The sequence below is a fragment of the Crassostrea angulata genome, chromosome 4, assembly GCF_025612915.1.
Source record: "Crassostrea angulata isolate pt1a10 chromosome 4, ASM2561291v2, whole genome shotgun sequence".
Lineage (NCBI taxonomy): Eukaryota > Metazoa > Mollusca > Bivalvia > Ostreida > Ostreidae > Magallana > Magallana angulata.
In genome coordinates, this window is record NC_069114.1 from 32368088 (window position 1) to 32388064 (window position 19977).

A 19977-nucleotide genomic window follows, 5' to 3' on the forward strand; every position below is an offset into this window, starting at 1 on the left:
TTCTCGGCATATTCATTATCTTGAATACTTTATTTTCACATAGACAATCATTTTGATAGCTTTATAAGGAAAACAAGTGGAGGATTGGTATAATTACAACATTCATAAATCCCCAAAATACAACAACCAATTAACTAATGAATTGCTATGCACAGTCTATTTGCAAATGCATGCAATACCTTTTTACCTTTGTTAAAATCAAAAATAGAAGACATTAGTTATTTTGAATGATGTGCTTCGGGGAAAGAGGAAGATAGGCCGGATATATAAATAATTATGTCCTGTTCATAGTCCAAGGATTTTCCGTTTGGCTAGGCGACACCTGTCGATATTAATCTGGATAAAAAGTATATTATAATCAAAATACTTTCACCGGTTTAAAATTTTCAAATTTTACAATATTTGACCAAAAATGTTAAAAGGTGAAAAGTATTAAAGCCCCAGCGAGATTCGAACTCATGACCGTTAACTATGGTTAAAGATTCGTTTACTAGAGTTTTCATTTGTAAAACTATATTTAACGGTTGTAAACTATAGTTTACGAATGCGAATCTAAGTTTTTCTGTCTGTAAATAACGTTAACGATAGATTTTGCTGAGAAATATAGATTTACATCTGTAAGCTATTAATAGTTTACATTCGTTAACTATAATTAAAAGTTTTTAATTACAGTTTTACAAATTGTGAAACTATATTTATCAGATGATGTTTTCAGTGTTGATAATAGTTTTAAACTTCTAAAACATAGAAATCGCGTTTAATACAGTATATACATGTATAAAACGTCGTTAACTATACTTTTCTGCCCATAAACAATAGGAGGTTTAAAACCGTTCAATCTAGTCTATCGACTGTGAAACTATGATTAGCTTACGTTGTGAATTTGGCGTGCCATACAATGTTAGGAAAAAATTTGGGGAAAGAGAGAAATTATAAATTATATTTGATCTTGATTTTTATAATTATTATTTATTTCGAAGGGAAGTACGTCACAATATGGAAGGGGTCCCACGTGTTATTTTAAGTTTGCCCACGAATTCTTTTACATATAGTCAAAGGTTAAAGAGGGCGATCAGGAATAAAAGGCTTGATTAAAATATTGATAACTGGGACCAAACTTTGGCAGCTTGTTAGGATGAAAATCCTGATACGTCAGGACCATTTCGATTTTATGTTTTAAATCATTACTCTTTTTCTTTGCACATTTAACCACATGCAAAACAATTACTGTTACTGCCTGGTATGATTACAGTCAAACGTGCATTTCAACACCATGCATGTAACATTACATTTATAGTATTGTCTTTTGCATTTACTATGACTTTATACCGGTAGTAGTCAGGGTTTAATACATAATGAAATCGTTTCCGGGTCGTACACAATTCAAAAATGCTGATTGTTGTATCATATTTAATACGTATGTACGTGGTGCTAACTAGCACGTTTGACTTAAAAATAATCCACAAAAAACCCAAGAAGTTCATTTTATCAAATCATTTGATTAAACTTTTATTCTAGAAACAATACCAACAAATGAAAAGTTACGTTATGCATGCTCTTTAAAGACATCATATTTTCTCTAAATGTAACTGGGGTGTCATTTCCGAAAGGGGGGTGATGGGGGGGGGGGGGGGGGGACGGCCGAATTAAGGGGACTGTTTGTCGGCGATAATGCTTACCAAATTCTTTACCGTGTTTTAATAAATTTCTATTCCGTTAAAAGCAATAACAAGAAGCCAAGAAAAATTAAATGAATGGGTCATGAGAAAGAGAGATCAACCATGAAAGTCGATCGCGAAGTTTATTTTTCTGATCAACTGCATGTACATTTGATAGACAATTTAGCATCATCTTGCTTAAAAAAACCAACCAAAAAGCAATCTCGTATATCATTCTTTTTAAAAAAAGCTGTGTATAACTTTGTCATGTATGCATAATAAATGTGCTCATTGTATCATTTCACCTGACCTTTTAAAAACAAGAAATCCGATTATCTTCATTTATAGTAAAAAAGAATACCGGTAGATTCATCATCTCTCCTTTTTTTTTTCTTAAACTGGACAAACTTAAAAGCTTTAAACCTAATATCAAGTTACATTTACATCTACCAAGTATTACTCCCTCTATTTCTTATGAAAACTTATAGTTAATTCATAGCGCTATAAAAACAGCCAGACTGAAATATACATGCCTCGTTTATCGATTGGTCGAAATCTACAGCGGCTGAAACTGAGAAGATATTGACAGGTCTGAAATTGACACGCCCTGTTTATTGATTGGTCTAAACCATTAGCGACCTACAAATATCACGGACTGCACGAAGTAATCATGATGATGTCAGACTCAAAGTCTCACAGGAGACGATTTGGCTGTTTCTTCTAGCTAACGTACTTATGTACATTAACAGTAATTTATTGATTTCTACTTATTTTTCATAATCAATTTATTAATTAGTTAAAAGAGAGATGTTAATATAAACAATAACATAGGTAATCACAGATTACAAAGCTCACCGAGACGAGACATCACCCTTATGAGACTTCACCTTTATGAGACCACCTTTATCATTTTAAATGAAAATCATACTTTATGATCTTGGATATTCATGGATTCTGTTTTGACACAATATCGTATATCATATGTTAAAAAATTGTATGATAATCATATGTTCATATGTTAATCAATACAATAATATATAATTAAATATTGCATCCTATCATATTTACAACATATATCATATAATACAATAAAATACCATAATAAACAATAATGAGATATGATATAACATATGATATGACATTGTATTGTGTTATACGTTATTGTATTTGATCACATCATACAATATCATAATATATAAAACAATATAGTATTATAATACAATATCATATTACATAATACATCATAACATTGAAACATATGATATTATATTGTATAATATAGTATGATATTGTATGATACTGTTTCATTTTTGATACATAATATACTGTTTCATATGATACAATATAATTTGATACAACATTGTATCATATCAAATGATACAATATTATGTGATAAAGTAAAATATTATATAATACAATATTATAAAATATATATTGTATCATATCATACAATAATATATCTTACAATATCATACAATAAAATTTCATGTAATGTGATAATATATCATATTATAAACCAATATCGTATGATACGATATTATATAATATTACAGTATCATATTATACAATTTCATGTGATATAATTCTATATTACAGAAACTAATATCTTCTTATACAATATCGTATGATACAATATTATAGAATATACAATATTGTATCATAGGATACAATATTATATTTTGCAATATCTTATGTAATAATATCATGTGATAAAATAATAAATTAATAATACAATATAATATTATACAATATTGTATCATAATATACAGTACTATACATATCGATATCATGATACAATATCATATCATAAAATATCAAAAAAATTGATACAATATCATATCGTATCATATAACTTTTTATAATATTACATATGATTTTATATTGTATCATATTAAACAATATTGTTTCATACCATACAATACTATATCATAGGAATCATGTTATATCATTTATCAACAAACACATCTATTTATCGAGCAGGTTTGAGTGAGGTAGGAGATTTCTTTAGCATCCTTGATAATGGAGATCAGGCTCTGCATCTGAAGCAACCTCTGCGTTTCATTTATAATATAGTTTAATCAACTATGCAAGCTATCATCTATAAAACATGTGACCTGTTCCAAAAAAACTAAACCTCATCCAGCATCCGAAACCTATGGCTCAGATTCAGCATTCAAGCCTGTCAGGTGCATCAGTATACATAAGACGCATCTCCATGCAAGTTTGGTGAAGTTCAGACCAGTAATAACTAAGATATCATCATCAGAGGGCACTAGCAATTAAAACCTTAACCTGCTCCAGCATCCGCAACCTTTGGCTCAGATTCAACATCCATGCCTGTCAGGTGCATCTGTATCATAAGACACACCATCCATTCAAGTTTGGTGAAGTTAGGACCTGTAATAACAAAGATATATTTTTAGCATCCTTGAAAATGGAGATCAAGCTCTGCATCTGAAGCTTCCTCTATGATTCATTCATATTAGAGTTTAATCAACTATGCAAGTTTGGAATAGTACTATTATCTATTAAACATGTGACCTGTTCCAAAAAACTTAACCATATCCAGCATCTGAAACCTATGGCTCAGACTCAGCATTCAAGCCTGTCAGGTGCATCAGTATCATATGACACACCATCTATGGAAGTCTGGTGAAGTTAGGACAAGTAATAACTAAGATATAATCATCAGAGGGCACCTGTTTCAAACACTTTAACCAGCTCTAAAAACCTAAACCTCCTCCAGCATTCAAAACCTATGGCTCAGATTCAGCATTCAAGCCTGTCTGGTGCATCAGTATCATAAGACACACCATCCATGCAAGTATGGTGAAGTACGGACCTGCAGTAATAACTAAGATATAATCATCAGAGGGCACCTGTTTCAAACACTTTAACCAGCTCCAAAAACCTTAACCTCCTCCAGCATCCGAAACCTATAGCTCAGATTCAGCACTCAAGCCTGTCTGGTGCATCAGTATCATAAGACACACCATCCATGCAAGTATGGTGAAGTACGGACCTGCAGTAACTTAGATATTGCTATCAAAGGGCACCTGCAACAAAAACTTTAACCAGCTCCAAAAACCTTAACCCTCTCCAGCATCCGAAACCTATAGCTCAGATTCAGCACTCAAGCCTGTCTGGTGCATCCGTATCATACGACACACCATCCATGCAAGTTTGGTGAAGTACGGACCTGCAGTAACTTAGATATTGCTATCAAAGGGCACCTGCAATAAAAACTTTAACCTGGTCCAACAACCTTAACCTCCTCCAGCATCTGAAAATTAGGACTCAGATTCAGCATCAAAGTCTTTCAAGTCCATAAGTAGGTCCAGATGCATCATCCATGCAAGTTTGGTGAAGATAGGACAAGTAATAGCTTAGATACAGGACCTGCAACAAAAACTTTAACCAGGTCCGGATGCCGACACCGAGGGTATAGCATAAGCTCCCCCTGACTTCGTCTCGGTGAGCTTAAAATGCTTTCTTTGATGATTCATGGGGTTATGAAGGTAGCTATCATTGCAGGAAAAATTATTTTTTCTGCAATGTCGTTACCTTCATATCCCGAATGAATCCCCAAAGAAAACATTTTATTGTTTAAATAACTACCAGTATAAAAAACAAATGATAACTGATACTAGTGCCAGAAAAAAGTGCTTGTACGTTTTCAACACTTGTCCATTTGTGTACAATATACTTCCACTTTCTTTCTAAATGAGTTTGAATTAATATCATGAAGTTTGTTGCCATGCGTGTAGAGATCCGTCAGTAGCAGCAGAGAGAACTACGTTTTCCATTGGATGCCATGAATGGGTCACAACTTTCACTTTCGAAAGGTCATTACTTCCATTTTTAACATGTCCCTCATGAACAAAAACTGGGGATGGAGAATTCGATGAAAATAGATAGACATTTCCATCAAACCCTGAAAAACAAATAACCAAATTTGTAAACATTAGAATATTATTCATGTACATGCATTAATCATTAATCTACGAAATAACTAGAGGTACTGTGAGCAAGCTCACAATTGATACCCCCCGCTAAGAAAAAAATCATAACGCGTGTATTTTTGCTATTATAGAAAATATTGGATGAATCTATTTCACTGTCCATTTTCTATAAATAACAACTGCTTTATTTTTTAAAACTGTTAATTTTTAGCTTCTAATATTTCCATTAATACAAAACAAGACACAGACAGAATTTAGCTTTTTTGAAACAATGACCTTGAACTTTCTCAATTGACCTTGGGTCAAGGTCATGACACATCCTTTAATCATAAGCAATCTTTGTGTGAAGTAAGAACTTCCAATGTTTCCCCATAAGAAAGATATGGACCAGACATGAATTTTGCATTTTTCTGCCAGTGACATTGACCTTGCCCAAATGACCTTGGGTCAAGGTCATGACACACCCTTTAATCATAAGCAATCTTTGTGTGAAGTAAGAACTTCCAATGTTTCCCCATAAGAAAGATATGGACACTTATACAAATTTATAGTCATCTATAAATTATATAGCAAATAAACAATATACAGCCAACTTTAGAGTTTATTTCATTTTTATATATATATATGATTTTAACAAATCAGTTCAATTAAAATTGACCATACTTTATTTCAAGCATATCTCATTTAATAAGCAAAATGCTCAAAAATATCATTTGAAGTTTTAATTACATTGAATTAAAGAGCATATATATAGAAGACCTTCTAGACAAAATAAATTAAATAAATTCAGATTTAATTTAAAAAAAAATAACAATATTTATTAAGCTTAATGAAATGACAGGCTTCAGCTGTAAGCATTTTTATCCCATCGGAGTTCATACCTATCAAAATGGTACAGAGCCAATACATGTATAGACATATACATATATTGACATCCTTAATTTATTAACAATACTTTCCCAGCCTGACTTACCATTCCCTATTACATGTAGTATTGAACCAGTAAATTTTTTTTAGAATTTTCTGCATGTAATTAACGGGTATGAACTATTCCCTATGTTCTACATGGATTAAATTTCTCCAAGGGGACAGCTAGATCTTAAAAATTCTTACCAGACACAGAGTACTGATGTAAACTTCCATTTTGTTTCTGATAAAAAAATAAAAAGATTCAGGTAATAAAAACACAAGTGCTTAGGCAAAATGTTTTCTAAGCAATGAATGTAATAATTTGATAAGTTCACTAGGTTTGTATTTAGGTGGTATAAGCTAGTCTTAAAAGTGTTTGTTATATCTAAATGAATTAACCGTACCTTTAAGCAGATCTTTAGGTACTCAAGATCCTTGGAAGTGAAACCTATACTATTGGAAAGAGTCATGTTACATGTTTTAGGTTTCCTTGAATCTCGGAACTGAATGTCTCCCCCAGATGACAACTGAACCATGTCCGTTTCACTGCAGTCCATGGTCCATTGCACAGACTTATCACACTCTGTTTCCTGTAACGAAGGAGTTTTCTCCCTTGTGTCCCAAATGAGTAATTGTCCACTTGTAAAACAGCCACACACTATATGTTCATTTAAGTTTCTTATGCATGAAAGTCTACCCTCACAATTAAAATCTGAAAAAACATAATTCAGTTAAAATCTGAAAAAACATAATTCGGTTAAAAAGTATTTTATAGATTTCAAAGATAAGAATAAATGCATATCTTTTCTAATGATTTTACAGTTTTTATCATATTTCGAGTTGACTTTTGTAATCAATAATCTAACCAACACATACCAGTAGTATCTTGCAAAATAGTTTGAGACATGACATCAGCATAACAAAGGTTATCTCCATGGGAACCGAAAATCACATGACTCTTTTTCAGCTCAGAGATTGATGAGCATACCCTGTTTATCATAGTAAAATATATATTTAATATTCATTTTGCTGTACATTTCATCAATCAGCACTTATTTGTTGAAAAAAGATCTCTAGGCAACATAAATACAAAACAGAGAAATCTAAACAAATGAAATAAACCAGACAAGCCATTCCCTATACATGTACATACCCTTTAGGTTTTCTGTTGTTCAATCTTGTTTCTAACTTGATCAAATCTGCAACAAAATCAAATTTATATCAATCAAAAGACACTATCCATCAAGTATTTAGAAATGTAAAAAAAATAACATTGAACAGATGCATGTGATTCTTTACCCATTATATTAAGGTTTTCATAATTGGGTTCAGAAATTTTTTCCAAAGGGGCTCTGAGGGATAATTGTGCTTGCTAGAGGGGATCTAAGGCCTATTTTCAGTAAATCTACAGTGCAAATTTAATATTAAGTTCGAATTTTCCGGGGGGGGGGGGGGGGGGGGGGGGGGCACCAATCCTCTTGATCTGTGCATGGGTTTGGGAATTAAAGAATGCATTAAATCATTAATCATATTAATTCACTTTTTCCAACACTCTGCCTTGTTGTATGAATATTTACCTGTTTCTGTAGAACCCAGCTTCCATATTTCTAGATGACCATGATAATTGACAGAACTTGTACATATCATCCTGAATAATAAAATAAACATGAAAATAGAAAAAAAAACTTCAGTCTGTTTATATCAAAGATTATTTATTGCATGTTACATCTCAAAGAGATTCATTTATTATTGAATGTTTATTACCAAGTGTGTTATGATTAACTGCTCTGTTTAACCTTATAAGAAATTCTACATGCCATCAGATAATCAAAGCTTCAAACATTGAAATCAAGACAAGTAATCAAGTTCACAATCTCAGACATGTAGATCTATGCACTGATAAATACCTTTTTAAGTCTGAATCATTTTCAATAACATTACAGAGTATTTCAGTGTTTAATTTGTTGTATTTTGATTTACTTTGATGTATGGGGTTACCTTGTATCAGGTATGTGCTTAATGGCGTTTATCTGTGCAGAGCTGAACCCTCCCGTCACAACTTGAAAGTCTCTGTTTTTGGACAGGGCCTACAATCAAACAAAAATTAATGGAATGAAAACCGTAAATGTAAATCTACATGTATCAACTAAAATATCACACCTGTCAATAGATCAAGAATTAATTTTAAAAGAAGTCTGAAATTCATTTAGTTTGCTTCAGTATTATATACATATATCAGGTACATATGAAGTTTGTGTCTTAATATACGAGTACAAACTCAAAACAATAAAACTCCTTAACGGTTCAGTTTCTTCAGGTAGCAAACATTGTAGAAAATTAAAGGAAAACATTTGCAACAAAATACATTCCTCACATTGTAATGCACACTGAAATTAAATAAGTTCACAGTAATTTCAAAATGTTAACATTTTGAACAATGCGTTTAAGATATAAAGTACATACCAGGTCCTCGGATGTACAGAGCTTGTCTGGTAAACTCAGTTCTGTTATTTCATGTCTGGACCTCCCTCTTGTTGCCACACATACATCTGAAAATATAAACATATATATTAAATACTAATAGTACTGAATTTATTTACTTTTTTGTGCAGTGATAACAGCATCTCAAATTGTGGTCAGAAGTCCATATAGTTCTCTCCACTTGGGAGAAGTTCAAACATATTCATTGGTAAGGTTTGTGACAATCGAAAGATAGATACATCTTGGTCTTGTGAAAGACTCTGGTATAGTTAGATGTATAGGAACACTGTACAAATAGTCAATATTTAATACATACTGTACACATGAACAGTATGTGCAACAAGATAAATGTAATACAAATCTAGAAGCCCAAAGCTTAATGGTCACCAAAGTACAATACAACAACCTAATGGATCCAAACAATGAAGTGTAAATCAGGTGAAGTAAGACTCTCTCCTCTCCCTCTCTGACAACCAATATGATATGCCTGCCTATAATTGGCCAGGAATATTACATGCAAGCTTAAATTTGAATGGGATAAAATTGGTTTCCTGAAACCCCATTACTTGCCCTTTTTTGATGGTCTTTAGAATTTGGTAGAATGTAATATTATTTACTGACATATTTTTAAAGCAACCTCTTTTAATAAATAATCAATACCAATTATGACAATGCCCTCCTTTGGGGCCCAGTGTGTGTGTGTGTGGGGGGGGGGGGGTTGCTCTCTAATCTCTAGTTTTTGGCCATGACACTTTTATAATGCCATGACTATAGACTTAAACATGTCACTGTTGCCACTAACCTTGTATACAGACATAACTGTTTATTGGCCATATTACAAGTAAAAGTTACCATTACAACTTACAATTTGTATTGATCCAGTCTAATGCTGTTACTGGGTACTGCAGGTCGTACATGTAGAGATGCTTGTACCTAAATCCATTCATTAAATCAGAACAAAAATAAATAAGCTATTAATGTCAATGTCCTTTTAAAGTTATTTCCTTTACTTTCAATAACTAATTAAATTAAAAATAAACATCCTGAAATTATAACTGTTTCCAAAAAATATATTAATACCAGTTTTTCATTCAAGAAATGTACAAAGCGATTTTCTTGAGGGTGGGGTGGGGGTGGGGGAGGGGGGTTAAGAATGACCAAGCCTGAAACTCAAGACCCTTCAACTAAAAAAATACCCCAAAAAACCTAAACAGACAAAACCCCTTCCCCTCCAAACAAAGCCCCTAATGTAAATTCTCTAACTAGTGGTAGCATAATGTATTTAAGTGACAGTGCTGATTGTATATGTAAACGTTCTATCCCAATATGTTGACAATTTATGATTATAGATATAGTTCTGGACTATACATTTTACAAAAGATTTTGACAGTCATAATTGTTTTGTAGGCAAGTGAAATGATCTTTAATCAATGAACAAGATTGATATAAAACCATTTATTTACAACTTTTTTGATTTCCATGAATACATATTCTAAAGTCGTTGATTATTATAGTGTGCTAATAGCTTTGTTATTAAACATGATCAAAAAAACTTAAGATCGACCCGTCTTGATGTTTAAACTGACGTCTTCAGGACGCTGACTGAGAAGCTGCAAAGCCTACGGTTGCTTGTGCCAATAGCGAGCAAACTCATTATAGCCGAAGTCTAAATTAATCTAAAGCATCGTGTATCTGTTCATTTAGGAGCATTGCTAAACAGTGCTAAACAAGTCAGGGTAAGGTGAGGAGAGCCGAGAGGGATTCATCATTTCACAAGTAAATACTTATTATATGTTTATACCTAGATATTGAATCATAAAACCAATCATCGTCATCCGAAGAAAGTGTCATTTCTTTTTTAGCAACAGTGCACATCATCACATGTTTCTACTTTCAGTTTTGGTGATGTCGAACGTCGATCCCGATTTGAAGTATTTAACTATTACAGCCCACGTACATTATATTGATTTCTCTGCCCCTAGTGTGCAAGTTATTTTTGTGTTAATTATATCGACATGCAAGATAAATATGTTGACATGCAAGATATTTATGTCAACATGCAACATAACTATGTTGACATGAAAGAAAACTGCAAACAAATAAGAGTTATTTACAAAATCTCAAATATTGCTAACATGTGACATCTAAGATTTTAGATACGCTACCTTATTTATGTTAACAGGCAACTTCTTTATGTCGACATGCAACTTATTTATGTCGACATGCAACTAAGTTATGTTAACATGCAAGATAAATATGTTGACATGCAACATATTTATGTCGACATGCAACTTAGTCATGTTGACATACAACTTATAAGTTGCATGTCAACATATTTACCTTGCATGTAAACATAACTAAGTTGCATGTCAACATATTCATCTCGCATATCAACATAAGTAAGTTGCATGTTGACATAAATAAGTTGCATCTCAATATAAATAAGTTGCATGTCGACATAATTAAGCTGCATGTAAGCATATTTATCTTGCATGTTGACATAATTAAGTTGCATGTCGACATTAAAAGGTAGCATCTAGCATCTTGTATGTCACAGGTGGGCGATATTTGAGATTTTTTGAGATTTTGTATAATTCTTATCTGATTGCAATTTTATTGCATGTTAACATAGAACCATTATAACAGGAGCTTGGACTTTGGGTAGTTGTGTCAAACAGCAATGTCACGTATGCCTATCTATTTCATTGCTGCCCACTCAGTGAAAGCTCATTGAAATCAACACGATTTGTCTGGCTTCTGAGCTAAGACTACGCAATCGGTGCATATTTCACTTGAATCCAGCATCATTTTTAACATGTTTTGACGCAAGAAGTGATAGCTACGTCCTACGGAAAGTCCAAGGCATTGTAATAATGGTTCTAATTATGTTGCATGTTGACATAATTATCTTGCATGTCGACATATTATCTTGCATGTCGACATATTTGATAGAAAATAACTTGCACACAAGGGGCAGAGATATTCCACCATAGTATAGTATGTTAGAGATACGCCTTTGAATAGATTTTTCTACTTTTCCCCAGTATTTACTTTCCATAAAATCAGAAACAACTCGTAGCATAAATTTCAAGCAGTTACGTGTGTGAATAACATCAATAAAGATTGAGCATGTTGAGTACAAGAATGGCCCGCCATACCGAGATAAATCGGGGGGTTGACGCCCCATTTTACTGTTTTTACTGGCTGGAAGGTCGTTTCAGGTAAAATTACTAAAAGATTACTACATGTATCTAAAATTATGATAAAAACGTGTACTTATGTACTGATATAAGTGTGCTTATGCAAGTGTGTATATATCAGCGAAAGGGGGGGGGGTCGGAAAAATATGTAGGGGTGATTTAATATTGAAATAGGTCTATCCAGACGGAAAACTTGTTGATAACTGACCAAAAATAGATGCCTATTTTATACATAATTATGTTGAATTATAACTGCGTTAAGTCCTGTCCATTCATTTGGAAATGAAAGGTTAATATTTAGCATGCATGGAATCATAACCAGTTTCTCCATTTTTAAATGACGAGTTGTTACCTAAATAGCATCATATATATACAATGTAGCTCCAACAGAACTTAACTCGAAATGAATAAACTATATATTAAGACCAAAAAAGTTTAATACTTTCTATGGTGAAGAATTAAAAAACACAGTACCGGGGTATATATATACTCAATGTATTAAAAATATATCATTTATTGTCATCTCTTTTTAAAATTATTTTTATCATGATTGCGTATCATATCAACTGATTTTACTATTTGATACTACTACATGTACATGCATTGAGGAAATTGTCTCGAATAATTTCAAAATCGTTCTTTAAAAATAAAAATTAACACAAGAAAACTGGAAAACACATATTTCTGACGAAATAATGTATATTACCTGACTATTAAAAATGATACACGTATATGTAAAGACGCCAAGCCTGGGTGGGAAGTGATTTAAAAACAGCTAGAGACATTCTGCATCACGCTTAACTGTCAATTGCTCTAAGTTTTATAACCGCGTTGACAATTTTTGCACAAAATTGTGCTTGCGACTTATCGTCAAAATCTTCACGTTCTTTTAATATAACTTTAATTTCAGATTATTAATAGCTCTGTGCCATGGCCATTTTGGAGGGTTGTTTAGCAGTAATGGCTGCTGTAACAGCCACTCTTACCTACAAATTCTTCGCTTTCCCAATTCCTCCTAAGGCAGAAGAAACTTACAAGAGAAGAACCCTCCTTCTATTCTGGTGGATTTTGCAAACTTGGGTAAGCTTATTAATAACTAATTCTAAAAATAAATTTTATTTTTCATATAAGTACTGTACACATGGTTATTTTTGCCCCCCTAAACTTGCGAATGGTCCCCCCACCCCGAAATAGGGCGAAAATAAAACTGGAGCGAGTATTTTCCTGTATACAGTATGCACCCCCCCCCCGTTGCGCCACACATTAACGTCATTTGCGTCATTAATGGAATGTATTGGACGATACGTGACAAATCTAATTCGTTGTGTCACCACAGACAAAAGACACCAAAAAATGTAAATATATTTTCAGATAAAGTTCAAGCTATGTTTTGTGAAAGGCCACGAGATAATGATGGCACGAGTAGAGGCGCCACCTCGCTCGTACCCAGAGGACACTGTTGTGGTAGGTATCCACATAAGTGATACATGTACATGTAAGGGATACTATGTACAATGAAATATACCATGATAACAGTTTTATATTGAAAGTATTTGAACATGTTTGAATTTATTCTGTTTTATTTTCAACATAGGACAATTTACTGAGTATGCATGTCTTGAAGTAGAAATCATGCAGATAGTCCTAAAATTATATATATTTTCCCGAAGAATATTTTTATTTATTATGAAATGATGTCGATAAATACTAAGTTGAATTTCATTATCTCGTGTTTAGTATGCAAAAATTGATTATAAACTACCGTGATCCGTACCCTGTAGTTTATTTTATTTCACATCAAACGGAATATCGCTCTATTCACATTTATTGATATTTTCAAATCACAACATTAAATTAAACTGCGTTCTCAATTTCAATGAAGACAGAAGACACCGAAATGATGGGAGTTCCTGTCCGGATCTTTCGCCCCAAAGGCGCAAGCGACGACAAACTGCCAGGGGTCATCTATTATCACGGCGGGGGCTGGTGTTGGGACCTTTGGGGTGAGAGTCTTTATCAACTTCTCATCAGTTTTGTTTTTACTTTATGCAACATCAGAATTTTTATATCAGCAGTTAAAGTTGATTCTATGTCAACCCCCGTGGTTGTTTTCACGCATCATGCGAGGTTTTCTTTCGCGAAAAAGTACAAAATTATGTGTTTTACATGTATTTGAAAAAATTAGACATCCGACAAAAACATGCCATTACAAGTAAATATAATTATATAAAGAAAATCAAACAAAATGAAATGAATTTAATTACCAATTTTAACGTTCAATTTCGGAGACGTACATGTAACTTTCATGAATTCTGATTGCAATTACATGTAGTATTATAACATCTTCGCTAGCAAAGGGTTTCTGATCCGCACCGCTTCTCACGGTAAGCCAAGGGTTAGTGAGGAGCGGTGTGGATCAGAAACCCTTGGCTAGCGAAGATGTTAGTATAATATTAGTATAATTCCATTAACTATCTGCATTTTTTTGTACTGACACCATATTTTGTTTTGTAGAGGCATACGATGCAACGCTGAGAGTTGTGGCGCGGCTGGATAAAATGGTCATTGTTTCCGTCCGGTAAGACTACTCGCTCTTTCCAAGAACCGTAACGTTCTCAGATCAGAAATAGTGCAGTACGATTTAGTTTAACCTCTAGATCTCGAGACTCGATCCGCTTTAACTGTATGTATTGCTGAAGGTGTAAAAAAATTTTTTTAATAATTTACAAATTAAAGAATATCAATCGCAACTTCTCTGACGTTATCGGAAAAACGTTGGGAAAGACCCGACAGGACTGTTGCCATTAACTTTATATGTTCTGTATCAGTGAAATATTAACTGTCTTCTTGGGAGGGGTTGGGTTATGGTGTTAACCAACTAATTGTAATGACGTAGTAATCATCTTCGACTGTATCTTCTTTGTTTCAGATTGGGAGTTTCTTGCAGCTTTAAACTGTTAAAAGAATTGAACATGGCAGATAATATTTACATTACCCACATATAATTTTCTGCAGTGGTCATTAATACCTTGAAATCTTTTTATTTGTCACAGCTATCGACTTGCGCCAGAGAACCCTTTTCCCGCCGGACCAGACGACTGTTTTGTCGTCACTCGTCACGTGTTAGAAAATACCGAGACACTCGGCATGGATCCAGAAAACATCACATTGATGGGTGCGTGGACAAAATTAATAAAAACAAATCTGATAAATTGATAAAACAAAAACTTGTAGAAATAGTCTCTACTGTCTCAATTTCATACATTATAATTTTCTAAAATCGTATTTTAAAAATTATCAAAATGTAGGAGACAGCGCTGGAGGAAATTTAGCCATGGTCATGATGATAAAATTACTATCTTCGTCCAAGAAAATAGACAATCTTCCAAAAGTGAAGAATTTGGTTCTAATATATCCTGCTTTACAAGCGATGAATTTTAAATTACCATCATATAGACAACATAAGGGATCTAACATACCTACAATTCTCTCTTCGGAGCTAATGGTAAAGTTTTACGTTGCTTACGCCCTCGGCATGGAATCCGTTGATGTTGAGGAACTTCTAGAGAATTCTCACTGGTCAGAAGAAATGGAAGCAAAATCAACGTGTAGGTGGATCAAAAAAGAAGCGGATTCTCTTCGCGATGCCACAGAGTCGGACCCAAAACACAGGAATTCTTTTTTAGCGAAAAAAGTTAATAAATATTTTCTCGATCCTCACTTCTCGCCTCTTCTCGCAGACGACACGATTTTGAAGAGATTTCCAAATACTTACGTTTTATCGGCAGAAATGGACCCCCTGCGGGATGATAGTTTTCTGTTGGTAAAAAGACTAAATGAGTTAGGGGTGAGGGTCAAACATCGCCACTGGGAAAGCATGGACCATGGTTTTATAGGAATCACGATTCTTTACACAAATGCACAGAAAGCTTTGGAAGAAGTTGTAGAGTATCTAAAGCAACAATCTACGGATGATATTTAGGGTTAAATTACGGACCCCAATATTACCATTAGTCCGTTTGTGCACCAATACAAACAATTTTATTCATTTGTACAATTTAGAATAAAAAGCTACATTTCCCATTTTGCGTGAGTTTTGTTTCTACGAAGAACCAAGTTACATTTGTACCAAGCAACCAGAAATGGAAATACTTATGACAAAGTTAAAAAAAAAAAAACCTTCGGAAAATTACATAATTTATTCTAAATAAAACGAGTTTCATTCTTTCAAATAAATCTGACAAATCTCAAAAAATACTCTATAAATGGTACAAGCACAAAGACAATATAATCACTGGCAATAAACATTCTAAATGAATAAGGAAAGAGCATGCTCTTGTAGATCGACTTGAAATTCAAATCACCATTTCGCAGAAGTAAATGTGTTATTGGTTTAAAGGTTGATGCGTAAAATAACCTTGTGCTTAACAACTTTCATTTAATAGCTAAAGAAGTTTTTGATGAGAAGCTTAATTTAATTCTAATATTGTAAAGCAACTGAATAATACTAGTAAATGTTATTTTCGCGTTCGCGAATACCGCTAACATTTTGTCGCGAACAAGTTGTTTTAGGTACATGTTATTTGTAAAATACGTAAATGTATACAATGTAGTCGCATTTTTGATTGAATAATATACACCCCCGATCAATCATTTTACTTCCAAATTCATTGATAAGAAAAAACAGACAATGAAGGTTAAACTCAGATCTCATGAAATGCAAAAGTATAAATGGAATTCAAAAATCAGTACAATGATGCTAGAAAAATCTCATCTTGGCTATTTTTCGAGGAATGATAAAACAGGTATTTTTTTCATTTTTTTTTTTTTCAAAGCGTGCCCTTTATATTACAGTGTGTTGAAGATAAACCAGTTCTTTTGACAATTTTTTTTTTTTACAATTGACTCTTATCATACAAAACAATTTTGAAAATAAAACGCCTTGGAAAAACTCTTACACATTAGAAAGACATTACAATGAAACATTTTAAACAAAATTTTCGGCTGCAGGCAATGGTAAATGTTACCATAGACACATAAACAAAAGTATAACATGGGAGATTTATATCATAAAACAACATTCCTTCTCCTTTGGAGCGGGACTTAATTTAATATATAATAATGTACATGTATAACAAGACAACATAACAACAAATTAATGCAATAAGTCTGCTTCTAAATATGGGCCCCTGACAAGTGAAGCCTTCCCATTTTTTTTTTAATGAAATTTTTATTTTATTTATTTTTTGTCTTTTTATTGCTAAACATTATTTATTTGGAGTGGTTAGAAAATGTCATTTCTGTATATTCAATTCACACAATGAAATGTCTTCTTCTTTTTTTTTTAACTGTAATTACCATCATATGTACATGTAATAAGATAGAGATTTTGAATATGTATTAAGAATCTTAGGCATTTTTAAATACAACCAATCTCTTTATACACGTATTATTAAAGACAAAAATTGTCATTATCTATTTCCAAAATGTATGATAAATTTAAATATTCTGAAAAAAAAACCTGATGTTGGGTATGTGGGCCATGTCATCTATACATTAGGTGCCTATGCAATAGAATTAGCAACAACAAATTATGATTTCAAGCAAATCACTACAGATTTCAACACAGCAAATATAGTAGAAAAATAGGAATTATTTTGTATAAAAAAAAGAAATAAATGCATAGCCTGTATCGATCCAACTGTCACAGAACCTTCAATGAGATATCAGTATACATGTATTCACATGCACATAGAAAAACAGGATAAATCTGCTTGGGGAGGGGGTGTTAGTTTTCACAGGGCTGTTTGACAGAGTGTAACTATGTTATGCAGAGTAAGGTGGAGGAGGGGGGTGGTTGTCCGGCAAGCCACCGATGGGTTCTGGGGGGACGCAGTCAATGGCGTGCTCTGCCTCTAACAGAGAGTGCGATTGGTCGTCCTCGTTCACTGGGTATCTCCGTAAACAGTTTAATGCGGTGGCAAACACTCCCATCCCGCCGGCCGCGGCGATTAGGTAGAAACTGATGTCGAAGGTCACAGTCACCTTACTTCCTGTGTGGAGTTTGGTCATTTTCTGCAGGAAGAGCACCTCCGACACTAGCCAGTAGCAGAACAAGTCTATGATCACACAAAGAATGACTGAAACAAATAAACAAAGGAACATTCATTTCATACCATTGTATAATACATCATTCTGGACAATTTGTGCGGACATTTGATCAATTTCAATAATCTTGCATTTCTACCTCCATTTTTGCTTTTTTTTCTAGCCTGTCCACTGAATCAAAATGTTATTACATATACTGGCTATACATGCACATTATAAAATTTATGCTTCAACCACAACTTTCATGTTTAATCAAAAACGCAATATGTAAATGATTATCATAAGTGAAACTTTCACAATTGATAAAGTTTACATTACTCATACACGTAAGCCCCCCCCCCCTTCCCAAACACACACACATACCAAAAAAAAAATGAGTAAAAATTACACTCACCTGCTATGATACTAAAGATGGCATTTCTGTGTATGAGTTTCAGGGACCGCTGTGTGGGTCCCACCAGATCCAGGATAAATGCGCACAGTGTGCACAGCATGGCCAGAAATGTGAAGGAAATGATTGTCTTCATCAGCTTTACAGCTTTATGGGTCACACAGTTGTCCATCACTAAAAATTAAAATGTAATAATTTACCAAAGCTTTTGTAAATAATTGTCTAATTGTTGTTGGCATCTAACATTACATGAATTTTTTTTTAAAATGACCCAGTTTATAGTACTTTTTTTTTTCAAAGAAAATGATAATAACGCGGCATTTTAATGCTGACTTACAATTAAATGAATCCTCTCCATACTTGTAAACTAAGTGACTCCCTGACATTCCATCTTGACAGGTAAAATCATAAGAATCTACGAACTGGCCACTATAGAAGAACTGATAAGTTCCAATGTGATCGAGAGGGATACAATCACGTAGCCGACACCCTCCCCCGTGCAGTGAGATCCATCGTGGCTCAGCAAGTGAAGTGCACATGATGACGATGGCTACCATGCTACATAATGCGGACCAGAAATTCTTCTCCTTCAGTTTACGTCGGCTATTCCTGCGTGAGGAGGACCTGTGCCGGCTTCGAGTTCTGTTCCGATGGGCCTCTCTACCGCACTGAGTGCTACGACTTCTGTTGGAACGTGGCATGTCTTGTTATCTATATCTTTTTTTCCTGCTGACAAATTGGTATAAAATGATATATATATGACAAGATGTACGTTACATTCAACAGGTACAGTCAACATTTTCAAAGTCAAATTAACCTTTAATGTCAAATACTCAATATAAAGAACCACAGTTCATATTGTTGTGATAAACGGTCTTACCTGAATATGGAAGGGGTACATAATAGAATTACAAAGCCTTAAAAACCAAACACGTTCTTTCGTAAAATAAAAATTCTTCCTTTCAGTTGTTTACTTGTTCCTGTTTACATTATGCATTGGATAAAATTGGGAAATGGTGAGCGCCGATGCGCTTTTATTCTTTACTTTAAAAAGTGACGTTTCTAGAATTCAAAAAGAATATCATATAACACAAATTTTTCGGACTATCGAGAAGATATCACTATCAATAAAAATGATAACGTTTTAATCGTGTGAGTTCTCACTCTTATTTCTAGTTTTACCCATTTTCTTTCTTAGCTAGTTCTATGTCAATTTCAGGGTATGCATAATAACCGTAATTTTTTTTTCTCGTAATTATATTTTCTTT

The 19977-nt window shown here is 33.4% G+C and overlaps 3 protein-coding genes across 4 annotated transcripts; 1 reads left to right on the plus strand and 2 right to left on the minus strand.

Moving 5' to 3' along the window:
* Positions 1-5249: 5249 nt before the first annotated feature.
* On the minus strand, positions 5250-10917 carry LOC128180524 (WD repeat-containing protein 73-like). The gene is made up of 10 exons (XM_052848643.1): positions 10812-10917; positions 9876-9943; positions 8993-9078; positions 8528-8616; positions 8107-8177; positions 7683-7728; positions 7406-7518; positions 6934-7241; positions 6734-6770; positions 5250-5592 (listed from the first exon to the last, which is right to left on the minus strand). Exons 1-10 carry the CDS (start codon positions 10886-10888, stop codon positions 5399-5401), a joined length of 1089 nt encoding a protein of 362 aa, XP_052704603.1. The 5' UTR covers positions 10889-10917; the 3' UTR covers positions 5250-5398.
* Positions 10918-12111: 1194 nt separating this feature from the next.
* On the plus strand, positions 12112-16291 carry LOC128180523 (arylacetamide deacetylase-like). Its single transcript, XM_052848642.1, has 7 exons — positions 12112-12231; positions 13121-13290; positions 13582-13674; positions 14093-14213; positions 14725-14788; positions 15264-15385; positions 15519-16291. The coding sequence occupies exons 2-7, from the start codon at positions 13141-13143 to the stop codon at positions 16190-16192; spliced, it is 1224 nt and encodes a 407-aa protein (XP_052704602.1). The 5' UTR covers positions 12112-12231; positions 13121-13140; the 3' UTR covers positions 16193-16291.
* A 1583-nt stretch (positions 16292-17874) lies between these two features.
* Positions 17875-19829, minus strand: LOC128180525 (transmembrane protein 127-like). 2 transcript variants are annotated; one of them, XM_052848645.1, is made up of 4 exons: positions 19590-19829; positions 19047-19435; positions 18713-18883; positions 17875-18350 (listed from the first exon to the last, which is right to left on the minus strand). In XM_052848645.1, exons 2-4 carry the CDS (start codon positions 19408-19410, stop codon positions 18037-18039), a joined length of 849 nt encoding a protein of 282 aa, XP_052704605.1. In that variant the 5' UTR covers positions 19411-19435; positions 19590-19829; the 3' UTR covers positions 17875-18036. The 2 variants fall into 2 exon arrangements, with proteins under 2 accessions (XP_052704605.1, XP_052704604.1); XM_052848644.1 differs by having other exon boundaries at positions 19047-19438; positions 19590-19717.
* Positions 19830-19977: the final 148 nt, after the last annotated feature.

Bases quoted from the DNA above. Each gene is read 5' to 3' on its own strand.
- LOC128180523 (XM_052848642.1), top strand. From the start codon at position 13,141: ATGGCCATTTTGGAGGGTTGTTTAGCAGTAATGGCTGCTGTAACAGCC. The intron at 13,291-13,581 runs GTAAGCTTATTA...ATATATTTTCAG, and splicing joins GGTGGATTTTGCAAACTTGG to ATAAAGTTCAAGCTATGTTT. The intron at 14,789-15,263 runs GTAAGACTACTC...TATTTGTCACAG, and splicing joins ATGGTCATTGTTTCCGTCCG to CTATCGACTTGCGCCAGAGA.
- LOC128180524 (XM_052848643.1), bottom strand. From the start codon at position 10,888: ATGATGTGCACTGTTGCTAAAAAAGAAATGACACTTTCTTCGGATGAC. The intron at 7,519-7,682 runs GTATGTACATGT...TATGATAAACAG, and splicing joins AACAACAGAAAACCTAAAGG to GGTATGCTCATCAATCTCTG. The intron at 6,771-6,933 runs GTACGGTTAATT...TTTTTTTATCAG, and splicing joins ACCTAAAGATCTGCTTAAAG to AAACAAAATGGAAGTTTACA.
- LOC128180525 (XM_052848645.1), bottom strand. From the start codon at position 19,410: ATGCCACGTTCCAACAGAAGTCGTAGCACTCAGTGCGGTAGAGAGGCC. The intron at 18,884-19,046 runs GTAAGTCAGCAT...TTTAATTTTTAG, and splicing joins TGGAGAGGATTCATTTAATT to TGATGGACAACTGTGTGACC. The intron at 18,351-18,712 runs GTGAGTGTAATT...TATTTGTTTCAG, and splicing joins CATCTTTAGTATCATAGCAG to TCATTCTTTGTGTGATCATA.